Here is a 20,042-nt window from a genome sequence, read left to right on the forward strand (position 1 = left end):
AATTCAGGTCAGGCACAATTTTTGCACTTAAGATCATCGTGTACTTTCATGTTTTATTCTTTGTTTATTAAAGAATAACTCAACGCTAATTTTTTTTTTTTTTTTGACATTTTTGAGTCAGTTTGTTTGAAACAAATACAAAGAAATAATTATTTAACAAATCTAAGAAGGTACTGTGAGTAGTTATCTCAGTATTTCTCTCATCTATGTGTAATATTGAATCGATATCGAATCAAATCGTGACCCAAAGAATCAAAATTGAATCGTGAGGTTGTAGACAATACCCAGCTGTAGTCATGACCGCGACTTCAGCTTCAACCAACACCCACTGCACCCAAGCTGATATGATTGTAAATCCCCCCCATTGTGTTTCCTGCATTTAAAAAAATGGAAAATGGACTTGAGCTTGTATAGCACCACCATTCCCATTGCCCAAGGACACGTCGGACATGTAGCTGCAGGAGCCGGGGATCGAACCCCAGACCTTTTGGTTGAGAGACGACCGACTCTACCAACTGAGCCACAGCCGCTTCACAAGAGACTAGACGAGGTCTGCAGAGCGACTAAATAGACAAAACTGTCTAAAATGCTCTGGATTCATTCCTCTACAACGCACACGTGTATGTATGGAGGCTATAGTCCTCCAATCGGGCGGCCCAGGTTCGAATCCCACCTGTGCTTCCTTTCCCGCATGTCATTCCCCACTCTCTCTCTCTCTCCATGATTTCCAGCTCTATCCACTGTCCTATCTCTTTATTAAAAGGCACAAAAAGCCCAAAAATAAATCTTTAAAAAAAGTGTTGGTACTTCTCGTTACTATCGATCGTTAAAATCCCAGATTTGTAAGTCTCAACATTTTGATGACCTCATATCAAAACAAAACAAATACGAACCTGTTCCTGGGCGAGTAGTGTCTGACGGTGAGCGGGGACGACGCTGGTTTGAAGCTGTGTGACGTGGTAAATCCGTTGATGAACTGGTTGTTGTGAAATGGTGCAACCTGGGAAAACAGAAAAAAAACAGATTCACCCTGCTGCATTCACATCAAGTCTAAGTGCTTATCTCACGTGTCTATGTAGAGCGGGAGCTTATGTTATCAAGTGGCAAACCAAGCAGAAGACAAATGGACGTGATCGATGTAAATCAAACGATGGTACTCTGGAGCATTTGTTTCTCTCTCTCTCTCTCTCTCTCGACTACAGAGCTATTAAAAACACACCTTGTGGTCACTAATTGAGGGGAGGGGGAAAGCGCTGTGAGGAGTCCATCTTCTGTAGCCTAGCAACAGTAAGCACCTGTTAGAAGGGCTCTGAGATAAAGGCTCCTGTCGGGAGTTTTAATTTAGCTATTAAACACACTGAAATTAATACTGCTTCCTCTTCATGAGCAACAAGAGGAAACACGATCATCAGGAAGAAGATTGATTTGTTTTCTGCCACAGGGTCTGAAGACGGAAGCAGGCAGAGGGGTCTCACAGTGGGGGGTAAAAAATGTTTGACAGGATTTTTCTTTAGTAACTTCCCAAGAGGTCACCTACTGCTTTTTAACCACAGGTGTCGGCAGGGGGCGTGTCCAGACTTTTTGGACTGGGGGCTCTGACCTTTGCTCGAGCTGCAGTCACCTGTGGTCTGCATTGTTGTGTTAGCATGCTAATGTTAGCGCTCTTTAGCTAGCTCGTAGCTTCAAATGACATGTAACTTCACAAAGATGATTGATGCTGACTCTTACCAGCGTGGGGTCGATGAAGCTGTGTGTGGCGGACCAGGCCTGCGGCGTGATGAGGCTGTACAAGGGGAACTGCTGCTGCGGGCTGTAAACCGGCGGGATGTAGTAAGACGTGTAGCGCTGCTGGGCGTACGGGTTTACCTCCACCGGCCGGTATCCGTTCTTTGGCATGAAAGTGTTGATAGCGATTGCCTTCGCCTTTATCCTCGCCTGGTGGAAAGAGAGAGAGCAGAGCGGACAGTTAGCAACCAGACGGCAACACCCATCAGAGTGGACAGTGGGGATGTGAAGATTCATTGTGAGGCAGTTAAAAATCGATTCAAAAATATCAAGGTTCCGATCGGTACTCTGAAAAATGAGTTGCAGTAATATGGTGAGCGTCAGTAGCTGTAGAGCAGAGGTGGTTAGTTGTAACAAACAGGCGTTACCATGGCAGCTGAGGAAGCCAAACCTTACTAACAAGCGGGGCCCAAACGGGTGCAAGAGCCAAAGAGACTACGAGGTGCAGAGGTGTTTTCATGACAAAATTAAAAGGATCTTTTTCAGTCACCTCATGATTTGTCTTCAGTCTCATTTTGTAAAATAAATCGTTACATCCCTAGTGGACAGTGAGCATGTGACGCACAATATCCAACGCTCACGTTAGGATGAGGTGTGAATGAAAAAATATGCACATCCCTAAGTGGCTGCTGGATCCAATAAACACAAGAAGGTAACAAGAAGCCCCCGTTAGACAGATTTATTGATAAGTGACGCTCCTTCTCATACTAGGACACGGTGTCATGCTGCATTCAGGTGCTGCTCGGGTGCTCCAAGTTTCCGAGTTGGGAAGTCGTTCTTCCGACTTCAGTGTGTTCAAGTGATTTCAGGTCGGAAAGTCAGAATGTTTTAACAACAGCAAAAAAAACTGCGTTGATGCTACAAAGAAGAAGATCAGTGAAATGTAAATGTTAAAAGTGATATTTGAGCAAAAAGTTTATTTGCAATACGTGAATTTTAAAAAAGTATGTTAAAATTAACAAAACATATTTTGCCCCTCGTGAAGTTGTTCCGACTTGAGCAGGTGTTCATGTGCATTTTACAACTCCGGAACTTGTTTTTCCGATTGTGTCTGACACCACATGAATGCAGCATTAGACACAATGAGTCTGGGACTGGGATCATGAGCAGCCATTGCAGACCCTTTCTACTGTTGAACACCAACAGCCTCAGTCTCTGAACGAGCGGAGGAGAAAGAAGCTGTGCCAGGCCGGGCTTTTCTTCTGTGCTGTTTGAGGATTTTCATGCATTAGTGGAACAACTTTCTTTCTTTTTTTTTTAAAAGTGATGTCACTCCACCTCTGAATGAACCTCTCGAGTGCAGATCTGTGATTTGCAGGATGTCGGCTACAAACCCTTGATGTGCGTTGCTTTCTGACACTGATTAAGTATGCATGAGGAAGGATTTCTTTGTGCCGTTCTGTGACTGTGACTGTCAGATTCTCACATGAGATACAATCATTACCTGCAGACGGATGCAAAGAAAACGAGGTGAAATAGAGTAGAGTCTAAAAGTTAAGTAACTCGGGGGGAGACGGAGACTTTTTATCCGCTACAACGGGTGATAATATATTTGCTTTCAGATTTATTCTGCTGATCCAATCTTTAAAAACATACATCTCTTGTTTTGATCGGCAGCTCTTGTAAGGACACGCTCACTCGGAAGCTCACTCAAAATGCCACTGCGACTGCAAACAGAGCTGGCCAATAGGAGGAAAGTGTTCACCTAGGGAGGCGGGGCCTTAAAGAGACAGTAGCTGAAATGAAGCGTTTCAAGCAGAGGCTGAAAAGAGGGGTTTTACAGACACCCGTATCAGATAAATAAAGAGGTTTTTTCAGCTACACATCTCTCAACGCTACTCAACAGGAGTCCCAGAGTGACATAATTAAAGGTGAAAGTGAGGATCATAGATCTTGTTAAGAAATCGTAGTAAGATCTCTCATTTGGTATTTTGGGTCGACATGTTTCATCAGTATTTGTTGCTCTAAAAAACAAACAAAGAAAAAGCCATTATTGTAAAATGTATTGTAGTGAAACGTACCTTTATAGGCTTCCCTTGGAAGGTCTTCACCTCCTCGCGGAGATACTGATATGCCTTTATCACAAGAGACGGGACAGGAGAGCGTTAGGTCACCAGTTATAAGAAACACAAAACGACAGGAATACAACTTCATCCATCAAAGTCATTATCCTAAAATTCACTTTTAAATCAGATGTACGTCACAGTTTTCTTTGGAGTCGTTCTCTTACCTGCTGTGCGTCAGCTTCTGATTCGAAGGTGATGAACCAGTTGTCGTTGTAGGCAAATTCACAGTTGATGAACTTGGGTAAGTTTTCCCCTTTAAAAAGAGCTTCCACCTCCTTAAGAACAAACAAGAGAGGAAATTAAGCCACTGAGTTATTTCAATTATTTTGGATGCACTCAAGACAAAACCTTCTGAAATAGTGACAACGCACCAGCAAATAAAAGTTAAACCCAAACTGAATAAATCGTTCTTCCTTCAAGAGCGTGGACAGGAGCCTTTATAGAAATGTTATGATTCTTTAACCGGTGTCTTTAGATGAATGCTTGGAAAGAGTAGAGCAACAGTAGAGTAGAGAACATAACACGGTGCACATCCACTGACCTCTATGGGCGTGCTCTCAGGAACCTCTCTGAGAATAACGATGCAGCGGTTCTGATTGGGTCGCACCTTCTCCCCCTTCTCATCCACCTGAACCAACGGCAGAGCTGGAAATTCAAAAAGGAAGAAAGAATGAGCCCTTAAGCCTCCTCGACTCTGGGTCTGTTAAACAGCAAGCTGGTAATGAACCTTCATTCTAAAGGGCGTTTTCACACCTTTAGCTCGTTTGCTCTGGTCTGAATCAAAGACCAGTTTTTACCATCGTTGCATATAGAGCTGTGCATCTTCACTGGTCTTACGATTCGATATCATGATGCATCTTCAATTTTCTATATTACTGCACATGGCTACTTTTTCATAAACAGAGACAAACAGTCTTAGAAATATGAACTCCTTTTGTATAACTTAAAAAGTGATTGAGACAACAATGTCATTATCAATATCTTTACATTGTAAGTTAAAATTAATACATTATATTGGTAGCCTATAGTATAGGTAAAAAGTAGACTGTGTTTGTGTGTTTAGTTTATTATAAGAGAGAAAGATGTTTCTAAGTCTCTGTGTGTTTAGTTTATTATAAGAGAGAGAAAGATGTTTTTAAGTCTCTGTGTGTTTAGTTTATTATAAGAGAGAAAGATGTTTTTAAGTCTCTATGTGTTTAGTTTATTATAAGAGAGAAAGATGTTTTTAAGTCTCTATGTGTTTAGTTTATTATAAGAGAGAGAAAGATGTTTTTAAGTCTCTATGTGTTTAGTTTATTATAAGAGAGAAAGATGTTTTTAAGTCTCTGTGTGTTTAGTTTATTATAAGAGAGAAAGATGTTTTTAAGTCTCTGTATGTTTAGTTTATTATAAGAGAGAGAAAGATGTTTTTAAGTCTCTATGTGTTTAGTTTATTATAAGAGAGAAAGATGTTTTTAAGTCTCTGTGTGTTTAGTTTATTATAAGAGAGAAAGATGTTTTTAAGTCTCTGTATGTTTAGTTTATTATAAGAGAGAAAGATGTTTTTAAGTCTCTGTGTGTTTAGTTTATTATAAGAGAGAAAGATGTTTTTAAGTCTCTGTGTGTTTAGTTTATTATAAGAGAGAGAAAGATGTTTTTAAGTCTCTATGTGTTTAGTTTATTATAAGAGAGAAAGATGTTTTTAAGTCTCTGTGTGTTTAGTTTATTATAAGAGAGAAAGATGTTTTTAAGTCTCTGTATGTTTAGTTTATTATAATAGAGAGAAAGATGTTTTTAAGTCTCTGTGTGTTTAGTTTATTATAAGAGAGAGAAAGATGTTTTTAAGTCTCTATGTGTTTAGTTTATTATAAGAGAGAAAGATGTTTTTAAGTCTCTGTATGTTTAGTTTATTATAAGAGAGAAAGATGTTTTTAAGTCTCTATGTGTTTAGTTTATTATAAGAGAGAAAGATGTTTTTAAGTCTCTATGTGTTTAGTTTATTATAAGAGAGAAAGATGTTTTTAAGTCTCTATGTGTTTAGTTTATTATAAGAGAGAAAGATGTTTTTAAGTCTCTGTGTGTTTAGTTTATTATAAGAGAGAAAGATGTTTTTAAGTCTCTGTGTGTTTAGTTTATTATAAGAGAGAAAGATGTTTTTAAGTCTCTGTGTGTTTAGTTTATTATAAGAGAGAAAGATGTTTTTAAGTCTCTGTGTTTAGTTTATTATAAGAGAGAAAGATGTTTTTAAGTCTCTGTGTGTTTAGTTTATTATAAGAGAGAAAGATGTTTTTAAGTCTCTGTGTGTTTAGTTTATTATAAGAGAGAAAGATGTTTTTAAGTCTCTGTATGTTTAGTTTATTATAAGAGAGAGAAAGATGTTTTTAAGTCTCTGTGTTTAGTTTATTATAAGAGAGAAAGATGTTTTTAAGTCTCTATGTGTTTAGTTTATTATAAGAGAGAGAAAGATGTTTTTAAGTCTCTATGTGTTTAGTTTATTATAAGAGAGAAAGATGTTTTTAAGTCTCTGTGTTTAGTTTATTATAAGAGAGAAAGATGTTTTTAAGTCTCTGTGTGTTTAGTTTATTATAAGAGAGAGAAAGATGTTTTTAAGTCTCTGTGTTTAGTTTATTATAAGAGAGAGAAAGATGTTTTTAAGTCTCTGTGTGTTTAGTTTATTATAAGAGAGAAAGATGTTTTTAAGTCTCTATGTGTTTAGTTTATTATAAGAGAGAAAGATGTTTTTAAGTCTCTATGTGTTTAGTTTATTATAAGAGAGAAAGGTGTTTTTAAGTCTCTGTGTGTTTAGTTTATTATAAGAGAGAAAGATGTTTTTAAGTCTCTATGTGTTTAGTTTATTATAAGAGAGAAAGGTGTTTTTAAGTCTCTGTATGTTTAGTTTATTATAAGAGAGAAAGATGTTTTTAAGTCTCTGTGTGTTTAGTTTATTATAAGAGAGAAAGATGTTTTTAAGTCTCTGTGTGTTTAGTTTATTATAAGAGAGAAAGATGTTTTTAAGTCTCTGTGTGTTTAGTTTATTATAAGAGAGAAAGATGTTTTTAAGTCTCTGTGTGTTTAGTATATTATAAGAGAGAAAGAACTCGACTCCCACTGTGCAGAAATAAAAAGACTGAAGTGACATGAAGAGACTGAGAACCTTTTCTTATTCGACAAAACAGACGTGGACATAATGTGCAGTTAAAAAAATTAAATCGCGATGATATGTATCGGTTACTTCCTGCAGTTCGGTCGGATCGAGGTCGGTTCATGTCATGTTCATGAGACTGAAAAAAAGCAGACCGAGACTGAGACCCACCTTTTCAAGCGGTCTCAGTACGGTTGTTTGGTCCGCACCAGAGTTCGACTCTCAGCTTTCACAGCAACGCAAACGAAGCGCATTAACCAAACGGACTCGAGTTAGTTTAAACCAAATCAAAGAGGCTAGGTGTGAAAACGCCCAAAGAGGACTGACATTAGCTTCAGTTTGTTTACAGCTTCTCATCAGGTTTCATGAATAAAACCTTGAGCCTGCTCACATCACTTAGCCATAAAAATAACAAAAAGCATCTTAAAGGCAGAGAGGATTTCTTTCAGTCGTGAATTAGAAATATGTGTATAAATCAAACACAAGTAGGTAAGTGTGCCAAGTCTCGTCTTCTCAAACACTCCCCTTTAATCTGCAGGATTTTAAACCGGGGGGGGGGGGGGGGGGGGGGGGGGGGTGAGGGTCACACAAATACTCACATCGTAAAATGTCCACGATCAGCTCCACGTCTGTGCTGAGCTTCTTGACGTGGTCCAGGTTGGCCACGGTCACGATTGGCACATATTGGTCGCTGTCCATCTGGGAAATGAGGTACATGTCACTGGCCAGATTCTCCCTGCGAGACAAAGACGAGGGCAGAGGGTGGGTGGGGGGTTATGACACTTTCAGGATGCAGCGCAGATGTCAGAGTGCGGCCTTCTGAACAGAGATGTACGAGATCAGTCGGCTAAACGACTCATCATAATCACCAGAAAGAGTCAACAAATTAATATTTGATTAAATCAGGACCACAGTGCCGGTTAAACGCAGTTTCCAAGTCACTAACCCGGGCTGTGACTCAGGTCAAAGGCTACAGATAAAATGTTCTACTTGGATAGCATCTCACAGGAGCAGCACCGTCATGCAGAGAAAATGGAGAGAACATGTTAAAGTGTTCAGATGAGAAGTCCGGACTTATCTCCAGGCCAGGACATGGATGTTGTTCTGACTCGACACCTTTCTTCTACATTCATAACCTAACTTTCTGTCTTCTTCTCTTCTGTCTACTCTTCATTTTAGGTCATTAGCGTTCAGGTTTACATGAATCCTACTGTGGGTTGTTTTGGAAGAGCTGACAGCGCAGTAAATGTTTCTTGATTGCTTGTTCCTAATCGGTAAAGACAAAAAAAAAAAAGACAAACCCGAGCCGTTTTCACATAATCACTCGTGAGAATTTAAGGAGGACGGCCCCTGAAATCCCCCTGACCTGGCTGTTCACACATGCACCTCACAGCGGGAGACTTCCCCCAGTCAGACGGGACGGGAAGGGGAGCGGGGGGGTCTCCAGCAACATGATCTGTTCATGATGAAGATTATAAACAGGATTTCAGGAGGCAGCAGAACCAAAACAGGGGATTCCCATCGGTCGCCTGTCTTCTCGGGTCTTGGTGGTTTTTCTTAATGATCACTTAGGAGCTACTTTTGTTTTTTTTTCTCTTGCTGTGGCTCACTATAAGTGCTTTGTGAAACACTTGCTGAGCACTGACGGCTGGGAGAAAAAGGATCTGCAGAATTTTGCGGTTGAGTAGCAGAAAACCGTCGTCCTCCTCCTCCTCCTCCTCCTCCTCCTCCCACGTCCACAGACCCTTGATGACCTTATTTTATCGAATCTGTTTGGATCTTTTTTTGCTCGGTGTCGTGGTTTGGGAACCCGTCTCTTAAAAAACAGAATCTGTCTAAATCAAAATGTGAAATGATCCAGTAGGTCGATTGATTAGAGAGTCGCAGGTTAACCCAGAAATCCCTGTACAGCAGAAAGTTACAGAGGATATCTGGCTCTGTTTTAAAAGACGACTATTGCCCTTTAAATGTTAAATTTCAGCTCCTCCCGTCTGGACGTAGGTATAAAGTACTATCCTGGAAAACTAAACCATCCAACAAGATCTTTGCCTTAGCAGCCATCAGTGAAAAGAACAAGGCAGCAGCACCTCGTGGTGATGCAACGTGGTGCAGAGGTATCAAGGTAAACTCACCTGGAAAGACAAAACTCCAACGTCTTCTTCAGGTGTTCCCTCAAGCCCTCCTGGGGATTCTCCTGCTGGGGTTCACTACCTGCTGATGCACAGAGGAGGAAATGTCTCAGCAAATTAAACGATCGCTTTAACAAATCCAACATCCTGGAGGCAAAACATTACACAACCTTTCTAACAAACGGACCAGACGAGTCGTGGAAGGCTTTTATTTGGGTGTGAAGATGGACAGGAAGAGCTGGTTTATGCTACAAAAAAAGTATAAACTTTTTTAATATCTTGAAGTAAGATGTTGATCTGGACCTGTTAGGCTAAAATTAACTGATCAGAGATATTTGAGATAAGAAAGTCGACTAATAAACTTGTTCAGATTCCAGTTTATGCTGTTTAGTTTCTCTGTTTTTGTCATCCGACTTCCCCTTCGGGTAAAAGGCTAGACTAAAGATAAATGTCTCGGAACAGAATGTTTTCTGCTCCTGGTCATAAAAGTTAAATGCTCTGATAAATAAAACATAAAAAACACAAAAACAGCTCTTTTGTGGTCACAATGTTCCTCACAACAATAGATTAGGTACACGAGGACTTGCAGAACTCCCAACATCATGATGTGATGCCGTCATCAAGGAACCCAAATGGACAATTTGAATTAAAGGTCACATATTCTCCTCCTCCTCTTCAACCAAGTCTCAGAGCTCCTCAAAACATGTGTGTGAAGTTTCTTGTTCTAAATCCACTCTGATCCTGTATTTGATCATGTCTATAAACCCCTCTATTTCAGCCCTGCTCAGAACAGGCTGTTTCTGTGTCTGTACCTTTAAATATGTAAATGAGCTGAGTCTGACCACGCCCCCTCTCTAGAAGGTCTTGGGTGTACTCGGTGCTTTCTCGCTCCATGTCCTATTGTTTTGAGAAGGCAGACTCAGAGAGCAGTACAAACACCTAGCTGTGGGAGTGTCACCCACCTGGGGGAGGGGCTACTGCCCTTTGTGATGTCATGAAGGGAAAATCTCCAAACGGCCTGTTTGAGCACACATTTTCTGAAAAGTGGAGCAGGTGAAATATGGAGGGGATGGACTTTTCTCATCATTGGGGGGGGACTGTGATTTTAGACTTTAACAGACTCAAACAGACTTTTTTTTATCACTGAGAAAATGTTTGCGCTTTAGAAATGTTGGACATGTAGGTCATGTGTTTTAAACTTGTGTTGTAAAGGCTCTCCAGATATGGATTCAGATGTAGCAGGTCCAATCCTCATTTACTAAGGAAAAACTTTGAGGCATGGTAGACACAGGCCGGGAAAACAACCAATCACTAAGCAGCCCACCTGTGCGCCCTGGTTGCCCAGGCTCAGAGTATTCTGTGTAGGCCGGCTCGGAGCCCTCCAGGGCGACGGGGGCCACGGGGGCCGCTGGGGCCGGCTCGGCCAGCATCACTGAGACCGGAGGAGGCTCATCTGGGTCAGTTAGTAGAGGCTCCTTGTAGGCCTTGTCTTCACTGGCTTCATAGCCTGCGATGTCAAAACAAGGAGGAGGAGGAGGCGTATTAATCACTGCTGTTAGGAACGGGAACTTTAACGATCATTTACAGGAAAACAGTCTAGAAATACACTTTTCATGTTAAACAATTAAAACGTTATACCTGCAACTCTCTGAGGCACCCTGCGTGTAAAATATAAAACATAATTTCAGCGTTTCAGCTGTTTCTACAGGGCTACAAATGGTGTTTAACGTCTTACCCCCGGGGGAAGATCACCATGGTAACTTATGCTGAGAATGACTTTTCAAAAAGAGCAAAACAAACAGTCTACTGAGCTAACACCCAAAGTGTTTAATTGAGCCCATAAATCCAAAATCTGTTCACCAGACGCAGAATCTGGCTGCTGCTTTAGAGATGCATTTATCTATCCCGACATTTAATACACATTATACACAGTTTGTATCAGAGCCTGATTTATATGGGATTATCGAGACAGACGGGGGGATCCAAATGTACAAATAAATAATCAGACGGGGATTTTTTTTTAGGTGAGCTGGGATGAAATCGTCTCTTTTCTATGTGGATTGCAACTTCAAGTAAAACCCAAAATATAAGTCGAATATAAGAATAAGTCGTTGTCAGATTTTGGGGGTTTCCCAGGGAGAGTAAAGGTTTACACTGTCTTCATGTTTTATGTTTTTAACCGTGTTCAGTTAAGTCTACAACGTGCAGCATCGGCAGTCGGTGATGAATCTCTGTGATTGGCTGTTGGGAGGTTTCATTTCTCTCCAGCTCTCCTCACAGGTTCAGTAAAGCCCCTTGAGCATGCTGCTGTAGTCTCCATGCTTTGACCCATTAGTGCGGTTTCTCCTTATTTGTCTCCGCCGCCTCTTCTTTTCTTTTTACACTAAAAGACCAAGAACTGACAACGCCAGCGCCATTTTCTACTTTTCATCAGACATTATTCTCCATTAGTAGACGACCTATAATGCGAGTGGTGACCGACAGCGGGGTGAAAATGGTCTTCTTGTATCATAACAACGGACTACCGCCCCCTGCTGGCATGGAGAGTTATTTCCACTCACACATGCGCAGACAAACTTGGTGATTGGCAGTTGGTTGTAGTCTTTGCGGTGTGTTCAAGTGCAACTTTTTTGGCCAAGACAAAAGGCGACCAGTGGGACTTACATTCATTATAGTTTTGTCACCTTAATAACAGTGATTGGTTTTTATTTGCTCAAATTGATCTTAAAATGCGTCTGCAGGTCGTGTTACTCTCTTCATGTAAGCTCTAGTACCAGCGAGTGGTCGGTGAGCAGGACCTGTTCACTGTCAGCGCAGAGGAAAAGAGGTTTCCTCCTGTGCCGTTAAAAGCCTTTTAGTGTGACTAAATATAAAATATCAAGTCTCCGGTCATCAGCGATGAATCTCCATAAGTGTCCCCACAGACGTAGGAGATGATATAATCCTGGACGTCAATCCGAGTCGAACACGGACTAATCAATCATATTCTGTTTGGCCGCCGTACACTTGTTGGCTCTGCGTTGGCTGGGAACATTAAAGTGAGTGATTACCGTCATTTTGTGCGGGGAGACCGGTGGCTGTGGCGGGAATATTCATGTGCTCACACTAAATTGAGTATGAATGATTTAAGAGGCGTCTCAGCGTGACGTGAGAAGTGACATGAAGGGAGGGTGGCGAGCTGCAAGGTGACGCAAAAGGTGTGCGAGTGGTGATGCTGATGTTTCAACGAGACAAGACAAACAATCGCTGTTGGATTATTACTGATGAAAGTGTTTGCAGATGATCAGTGAAACAGTCTAGAATCAGCTCTCTGCTTTTTACATCCTGTACATGGCTTCGCTCTGGATTTTTGACTCGAGAGTGGTGGATTTGCGTTTAAGTTGAATCAAATATGATTTCAAAATAAAATATCTAAATAACAGAAAAGTAATGCTCATATTTCTGCGCTCACCTTCTGGCCCGGGGTCGGCCAAACTATCGCAGCCTTCCTTCCATGGCTGCAGGGCAGCAGTGGTGGTGTCAGCACTCCCGCTGGGGTCCAGGCTAAACATGTGGTTGGCCCATGCTTTCGCATTGGGGTTGAGGTCTGAAACCTTGGCGGATTCCTGTGAACACAACAAAACACAGGGGTCGATTAATTTACAGGTTTTTAATTTTTAATACACTCAACTGAAGAACTTACACACACATCTTAAAATGTGCAAAAAGGCAAACATATATTTATTTTAACGTGTCCTAATAATGATGAACTCAGCAGCATTTTCCTGAAAAACCTAAATATAGACATAAGGAGTAACACCTAGTGGATAAGCTTGTTCTGAAACGAGTGAACCTTGTGTTTGCTTTCAGCCGAAGACTCAGAGTTGATCTGCTTCCTGTTGGACAGGAAGGTACCAAACACCTTCAGTTAGCTTGTGCTAGATTGTTCAAGCAGTAAATGACTTTCAATTAAAGTTTTCATAATAATGCTGTTTATCATTTCGTCTGACACCTGTCCCCTGGTAGCACTTTCAGGCATTTAAATGAACTATAAATAAGTAATCAACTTTATCACTGTTGGCCTCCTGATGATTGATATTAATCTCAGTGTGTTTCATAACCTGTTTCCTTATTTGATAACTCGCCCTCAAGACATTTGTGACGTTTTCAGATGAAGCAGGAAACAAACAGAAGCCCAAGGTGAAACATTATTCAACAGGAAAGACGAATTTGCTTCAAAACAAAAACTTGAGGATGTTTTTTTTTTTCCCCGACCGCATCATCAAAAAACGAACATTACAATATTCTTACGCTTAAAGCAACAATATGTGGAAATTTGGTTGGATGGCGGCGCCTGCAGGTCCCTGAATGCATCTGCACTGTTGTAAAACACAGCACTGTTATTCATTGTTGCTTTTAAGTGAGCATGTATAAATGTTGACTTTTAATAACCGCAGGAGTGATTAAAGTTCTCTTTATCACTCAGTGGTTGAATCAATTAAACGCTAATTGCTGAGCAGAAACACTCAAAGGGATCGAGGAGCAGAAATTTGTAACTCAGGGCTAAGAGATAAGTTGCACAAAATTTAAGTCTAGCGATATGTACACAATCAAAATGAATTTCCTGACATGACCAACAATAATCCTCTTAATAGACACTCATCAATCCTGCAAAGGACGGCCTGGTGTGCCATCAAGACTCCTCAGACTAACTCGCTCTGACACAGTTGGCTTCAAACAGCAGAGACTGTGTCATGGACCTGCTGCCTACTGGACATACTCACAGGATCAAAGCAGCATGTCTCACAGGCTAACAGGCTGTAACCCAGAGCCGTGGTCAGAACCAGCGTCTCACTCAGGTCCTGAGGAATAGCGGGCCAGGCGCTTCCTGTTGCTGGAGGTACAAGGCTCCACTGCATCCAATCCATGATTTAACACACATAAGAGGAGTCTAAGTATCCCCCACAGGCAGGCAGTGGATGATTCCCGACAAACATGGAACGCCTTAAGCCATTAACCCAGGCTCCTTAATGTGAAGTAGCACACCGACGCTGCATCTCCTCAAGTCGTCCCCATCAACTCACAGCCCCCGTGCCACGCTCCGTCTGGCCCCTCCGATCCGAGCCGCTGGCTGGCTTGATTCAACAAATCTGATGACAGCACTGGGGCTGTGCTTCCCCCGGTGGGCTATCTAGGGCTGACGTTGCAGAAGCTGACTGGCTGTCTTTGTTGTCGCTGTTGCACTGAGTCATTCTCCAGGCAGCATGACACCAGAGCCGGGGAGGGGGCGTGTTAAAGAGTCGAACACCTGAGCTCAGACAAAGCCGGCTCTAAGTGATCCACGTGCTCAACGGACCCTTAAGGCGTCGGCGCTCAAATTAAATCAGCCCCTCTTGAGCCTTGGTTTTAATAGATTATTCCGCTAACGAGCCGTGTTACTGAGGAGGAGTAAAGGCTGGGAAACCTGATTTTTATTCAAGAGGTGGCAGCTCGAGCTAAATATAGAATAAGTCAGAGACAAATAAACGTAGGCAGATAAGTCAGAGCTGATACAAGATGAGCAGCAGGAGACGTTGTTCTTGGGTCGTATTTCACAAAAGCTGCACTAGGTGGTTCATCAGGATGCGTCTGATCAGACTGACACAAACCCTCGCCTTAAAAACTCCCACTCCTGTCCGAGCTGGCTGCCATAGAAACTGTTGCTGACATCACCGGATGTGTACGTTCTGGGGACCGCTTGACCTTTCACAATTTTAAAAATGTTCCTTTCCCTTCACAGAGGAGGGAAAAGGTTACCTGCCTCCCCGATCGAGGGTGTATTTTTGGGAGGAGACGAGAGGATGTGATTCATCGCGCAGCGCGGAACGGAGAAGAGTTATTGTCCGTGTCATCGGAGGGCAGCGGGCGTAGCGCTGAGTTTTATTGGTCTGCCTCTGTGATGGAGGCGAGCTTGCAGGGGGCAGACAGAAATACGGAGACAGCAGTCATGCGGGAGTCCTTCAGGGGAGGAAACAAAAAAACAGCTGAATTTGAACTTGTCTGTCTGCAGACTCGAGCTCATCTTCCCTCTTCGACAACTGAGCTGCAGGAGACATTTAGAGCTGAGCACTGACGAGTCGAACTATTGCCTGTATATAAAGATGGACGTCACACCGCCGCCTCATCCAACTGTGCAAAGATGAAGCCAAAATGACCCTAGCGGTAGACACTGACATTTGCACATTTCACCTTCAATGTGCCTACAAGTAGCTAAAGCTGGCTACACACTAGATGATTTTAGGCCCAATTAGGTTGCCATTGGTTACTTAAAGGTGACATATTATGAAACAGATGAGCCATGAAACATATATTTGGGTAACCTGAGAGTCTACTGACCCACAACATGTGAAATAAACCCATCCAGTCCTTTGTTTGTGGTCTGCATGAGTCTTACAACACAGAGAAAAATGCTCCGTTTCACATGTGCTCTCCTTGTGATGTCACAGTGGGATTCTGGTAAAAAGAAAAATCCCCTCCCCTCCCCTGGTATCTCCACCCATAGACTCCACCCCCAGCCTAGAGCAAAACGTCTGCGCAAGTCGGCCATTTTTATTCTCTCTACAGAGGAGTGATGTCTACGGGGAAAACTCAGAGGGGGGGGTCATTACATTTAAAGAGACACACACACCAAAACAGAGCGTTCTGAGAGAGCTGGTTTATACAGGGTCACAAACCTCCTCTGGTGCTTGATTCATGTTATATTTTGACCAAAGCACAGCACAGATGTTTCATTTAGAGCACAGGGGGACTGTTTGAAAAGGTGGGAAAGGGAGATAATATGCATGTCCTCTTTAAAGCTGGACCAACCACTGAAAACATTTTTCTTCACATACTTTTGATGGCTCCTTTATTCAGAAACAAAGCATTTATACATCTTGCAGATTCGTTTTAACGAACCCTTACAGTAACTGAAGAAGAAGAAGTGCATGAGACCAGAATCACAATTTGAATATTGCTTTTTTTTTTTTTTTCAGCTTTTGTGCGGAGCAGATTGGATTTAACAGAATGGGCTACAATTAGGTCATGTTCAATTCATGGTTCGTTTCTAACACATATGTGCAAAGCATATGGTGCATCACTCTGTCTCTTTCTCTGTGTGTGTGTTTGTGAATAAAGAATGAGCTGGAAAACTCAAGGGTTTGGTAGCGCCACATGGCTTGCGTTGCGATTGTGCCAGTTTGATACAAAGATATTAAAAATATTTATTTTGTGTACATCTTGAAGCAGATTTCTTCATCACTGGTTCATTTAAATCTTTTTACGCTAAATTCTCCTACGACAGATTTGTCCAATGGTTAATCGGAACTTTGCAAAGTCAAGAAAAACGTTGTATGACTTTATCGGGCAAGGACTAAGGATCGTATAGATTACATTTCCAACTTCAAATATTCACATTTTGATGCTTTTTAATGGGCTTAATCAACCTGTGGTTCCCCATTGTGAAGCACTTTACAGTCTTTTAAAGTAGTTGTGATTTTTGTTAGTGCTTCCACACACTGCTGCCATTTTTCAAATCATGAAATCCATAAATCCTGGAGCGACAGGACAGTGGATAGAGTCAGGAATCAGGGGAAACAGAGAGTGGGGAATGACATGAGGGAAAGAAGCTACAGGTTGGAGTCAGACCGAGCCTCTGTACTTGGGACACGACCTAACCAGTAGGCAACCAGTGCCCCATAAAAGCTTGAATATATATAAAGGGCCTTTTCAAGGGCAATGCTTTACATCAGAACCCACAAACAAAGACAATTAACCAAGTCTATGAGCTGAGTTGAACAGGTGGGTATCGCAGCTTTGCTTGGGTTTAAAATGATCCGAGTTCAGCTTGTGTTTGGTGAAAAAGGCAGCATGTGTGATTTCACAAAGATTATCAGAGAACTCATCTACGATTTCTTAGAGTTTCCTCAGGAACGCCGTCACCCTGAACCGTTTCTATTCAACCCTGGAATCAGTATAATGATTTCCTGACCGCCTTTCCCGGCTCTAATCCCTCCTTGTGAGAGACCTACAGCCTGAAGCGTAAGTCCACTGGACTCAAGCAAAGGGGGGGCGGGGGGGTTGTTGTCCCTTCCTCTAAGCTGACAATCTTCTCTCCAATCTTGAGCGTGCGTAAATGATGGTGGAAAAAAAAAAAACAGACAGCAGGCTCTTTCCATTTCCTAACTTTGGAGCGCTAAGGAAACAGTTCTGGCCCGAGGGCCGTCCGCTTCCTTCTCGCCCATTTACTCGCCATGCTTTCCAATTTGAAGAGGTTGATTAAAACCTATCAGGGAAACATAAACACACAGACCTGTGCTTGCTTTGTGACTTAGGTTGTCAACATTTCTGGTCGTTTAATAAACACATTTTGAAAAACAAACTGACTTTATGGCATATTTTGAGTCATTTTGGTCAGATACGGCCATAACTCTCCAGGATTTTACTTCATGTCCGTGTTATGTATTTGTGCTTGTGCTCGGGCTTCACAATGCTGAGAAGGATGCACAGATCAGACGCTCACATTAGTCAAACAAACTGGACTTTGAGGGTGAATTGGCTTAGCCATGGTACAGATTGCCTGGCGTGAGAACGCCCTAAAGCATCAACAGATCTTCAATCAGAGACTCCATGTTTTGTTGCTGTGGTATCGCTAATCCAATTTTGTTTTGCATCAAAGTTTAAAATTCCGGAAACATGACAACATTATTTATGACAGGCATAGGTTCACTCTCGTCCGGCCCTCTCACGGCATCGTAGTCGTGTGAATTCCCACCTGTCTGTTCAGACTGAGGTCGCTTTGCAAAAGATTCCACCTGTATCTGATCCAGGACCACGTATGAAACCCGCCCAAATCTGAATTACCTTCACAACTAGTTTCAAATTATTATTAGAGGATGATCGATTAAGACTTTCCTTTAAAAGCATCTCTGAAGCGATGGAGAGAGTACTGGAATAAAACATTGTGATCCATCTGGAAACCTCGACACTTTTCTCCTAAAGCAACAATAATGGTGTCAAATACGGCCAAAAAAGTCAAACTGATTATCAATCCAAACCAAAAGCTGTGAGAGGCCAGCAGCCATGGAAACCAGACATCCAGACAGAACCGTCTGTAAGGGAGAGATGACACAACCAGAGGTCGAGTTAACCGAAAAATGTCTGTGTTTTAGTGTCATCAGTGCATAAACTAATTACTTGACTTTAAATGATGGCAAATGTTTGATCAACAGCAATTACATTTTCAGACACACCTTTCAAAAAGACTACAATGTGTGCAGAGGAATTAGCACGCACGTTTCAGACTCTGTGACTTACACAACAAGCAGTCATACTCTATCCACACGCAGCTCAACTGTTCTTCTCTCGTAGCATTTACAAACCGCCGCTGCATTACAATCAGCATCAATGAGGTCGCATTGCTAAAGATTGCACCTGTATCTGATTCAGGACCAGGTATGAAAGCCGCCCCAAAAACCTGATTTGTAAAGATCTGATATCATGCGACTCGTGCTCTTCACACCGTTGTAAAAAAAAACAAAAAAACCTGAGGCACATACGAGCAAAAAATTAACAGATTTGTGGCACTTTGCCTGCAGTTTGATCGTAGCCATAAACGTGTGTTTTGCCTGGTTTAATGTTTCACCATCAACCTCAATAAAGCATCAAAACATGAGGTATTCTCAGCTTACTGCACACACACACACAGATTCCCCAAACAAAACCTGTGATTAACTTAGCAGCTAACCTCGTATTAGGAGGGAAACACACTAATAAAAGGTGTAGACAAAGGTAATTCTACGTCTAGCTCTGGACGGCAGGAGGAACACTGTTGTGTGTTTGAACTTTTCATGAAGAGGCAGCTCCTCTGAAACCTGACAGCTTTGACCTCAACTAACATTCACCTGTTGCTGTTTCCATTGGTTTACCAGAGTCGAGTGTGCTGCGTCATTTCATATTTCTGTTCTGAAAACATTTGGAACCAGACTGTGTGAGAACGAGAATGAAAACTTAAGAAGAGGAGAGTTATTACAACTTCTAAAATGGTTCGATTGGCTGTTTTTGTTTTGTCTAATTCATCCAAAATCGTTAAACATCTGGGACTGTGTAAGAACTGAAACATTTCTGACGGGTTAGAATTATTACTCAGGTTGTGGACGGTTGGTTAGAAGAAGAAAAACATGCTTTTTTCAGACTTTTCTTCAGATATAACCGCTGATTTATCGAGTGTAATGGAAAAATTCTGTTTACTGTCGAGGACACATTTTACTCACAGCTCGCTTGAGAAATGCAACAATAATTTAATACGTAATATTCTTGTTTTGTCTTTACCCAAGATGAAGGTTTCTCACAAATAGCTAAATAGCAAAGATACTCAGACTTGAAGTTTCCTTGACATTACTGTTGTGCGACGTGTTGAAATGTATGACGAAATGTATTTGATATTTGACTGCGCCTGTATCTGCAATCCTGATATAGGCATGAAGGTTTTTCTGTGAAGCATGTGCATATAAACCCCAAGCATATTGTGATTACTTGGAGCTTTTCCTTCAGACTGTATTGACACTCTGAAGCTTTTTTCCTTCTACTTGCAAGAAGAATTAAACTAAACAAAGACATAGCTACACAAACTCCTAAATGATTTCAACAGATTTGGTCAACAAGAATTATTTTGAAGATGGCAATTTTGTCAGATCCTGTCGCACAGAGCCACCGAATATTAGTGAGAAACAAAGAGAACTGAAAACAAAACACTCAATAACAGGATAACAGATTGTCTTTGTTTTAACAAGCTGATTTGTGCCTATAAAATAAATATTCATCAGATGTTGAGGGAGACTGTCTTGTTGTCTGCCAGTATCGGCCGATACCGATGTTGAATCGGTGCATTCCTAAACAGGATCAACTTTATTGTCCGCTTGGGGAATTTTGTCCTGGACTGAAGCG

The 20,042-nt window shown here is 41.6% G+C and overlaps 1 protein-coding gene across 4 annotated transcripts in view; it reads right to left on the reverse strand.

Moving 5' to 3' along the window:
- larp4b (La ribonucleoprotein 4B) overlaps positions 1 to 20,042 on the reverse strand; it is a 45,636-nt gene that overhangs the window by 12,942 nt on the left and 12,652 nt on the right. For 2 of the 4 annotated variants that reach the window (XM_061043539.1, XM_061043537.1), the window contains exons 3-11: positions 12,553 to 12,706; positions 10,426 to 10,608; positions 9,105 to 9,183; positions 7,572 to 7,708; positions 4,393 to 4,496; positions 4,016 to 4,126; positions 3,807 to 3,860; positions 1,729 to 1,935; positions 894 to 1,000 (exon numbers count right to left, since the gene is read on the reverse strand). In XM_061043539.1, coding sequence (XP_060899522.1) covers positions 894 to 1,000; positions 1,729 to 1,935; positions 3,807 to 3,860; positions 4,016 to 4,126; positions 4,393 to 4,496; positions 7,572 to 7,708; positions 9,105 to 9,183; positions 10,426 to 10,608; positions 12,553 to 12,706 — 1,136 coding nt within the window. Of the gene's footprint in view, positions 1 to 893; positions 1,001 to 1,728; positions 1,936 to 3,806; positions 3,861 to 4,015; positions 4,127 to 4,392; positions 4,497 to 7,571; positions 7,709 to 9,104; positions 9,187 to 10,425; positions 10,609 to 12,552; positions 12,707 to 20,042 lie in introns of all 4 variants that reach the window. The other 2 variants (XM_061043538.1, XM_061043536.1) reach the window with 1 other exon arrangement.

This window comes from Labrus mixtus, chromosome 8, assembly GCF_963584025.1.
Source record: "Labrus mixtus chromosome 8, fLabMix1.1, whole genome shotgun sequence".
NCBI lineage: Eukaryota > Metazoa > Chordata > Actinopteri > Labriformes > Labridae > Labrus > Labrus mixtus.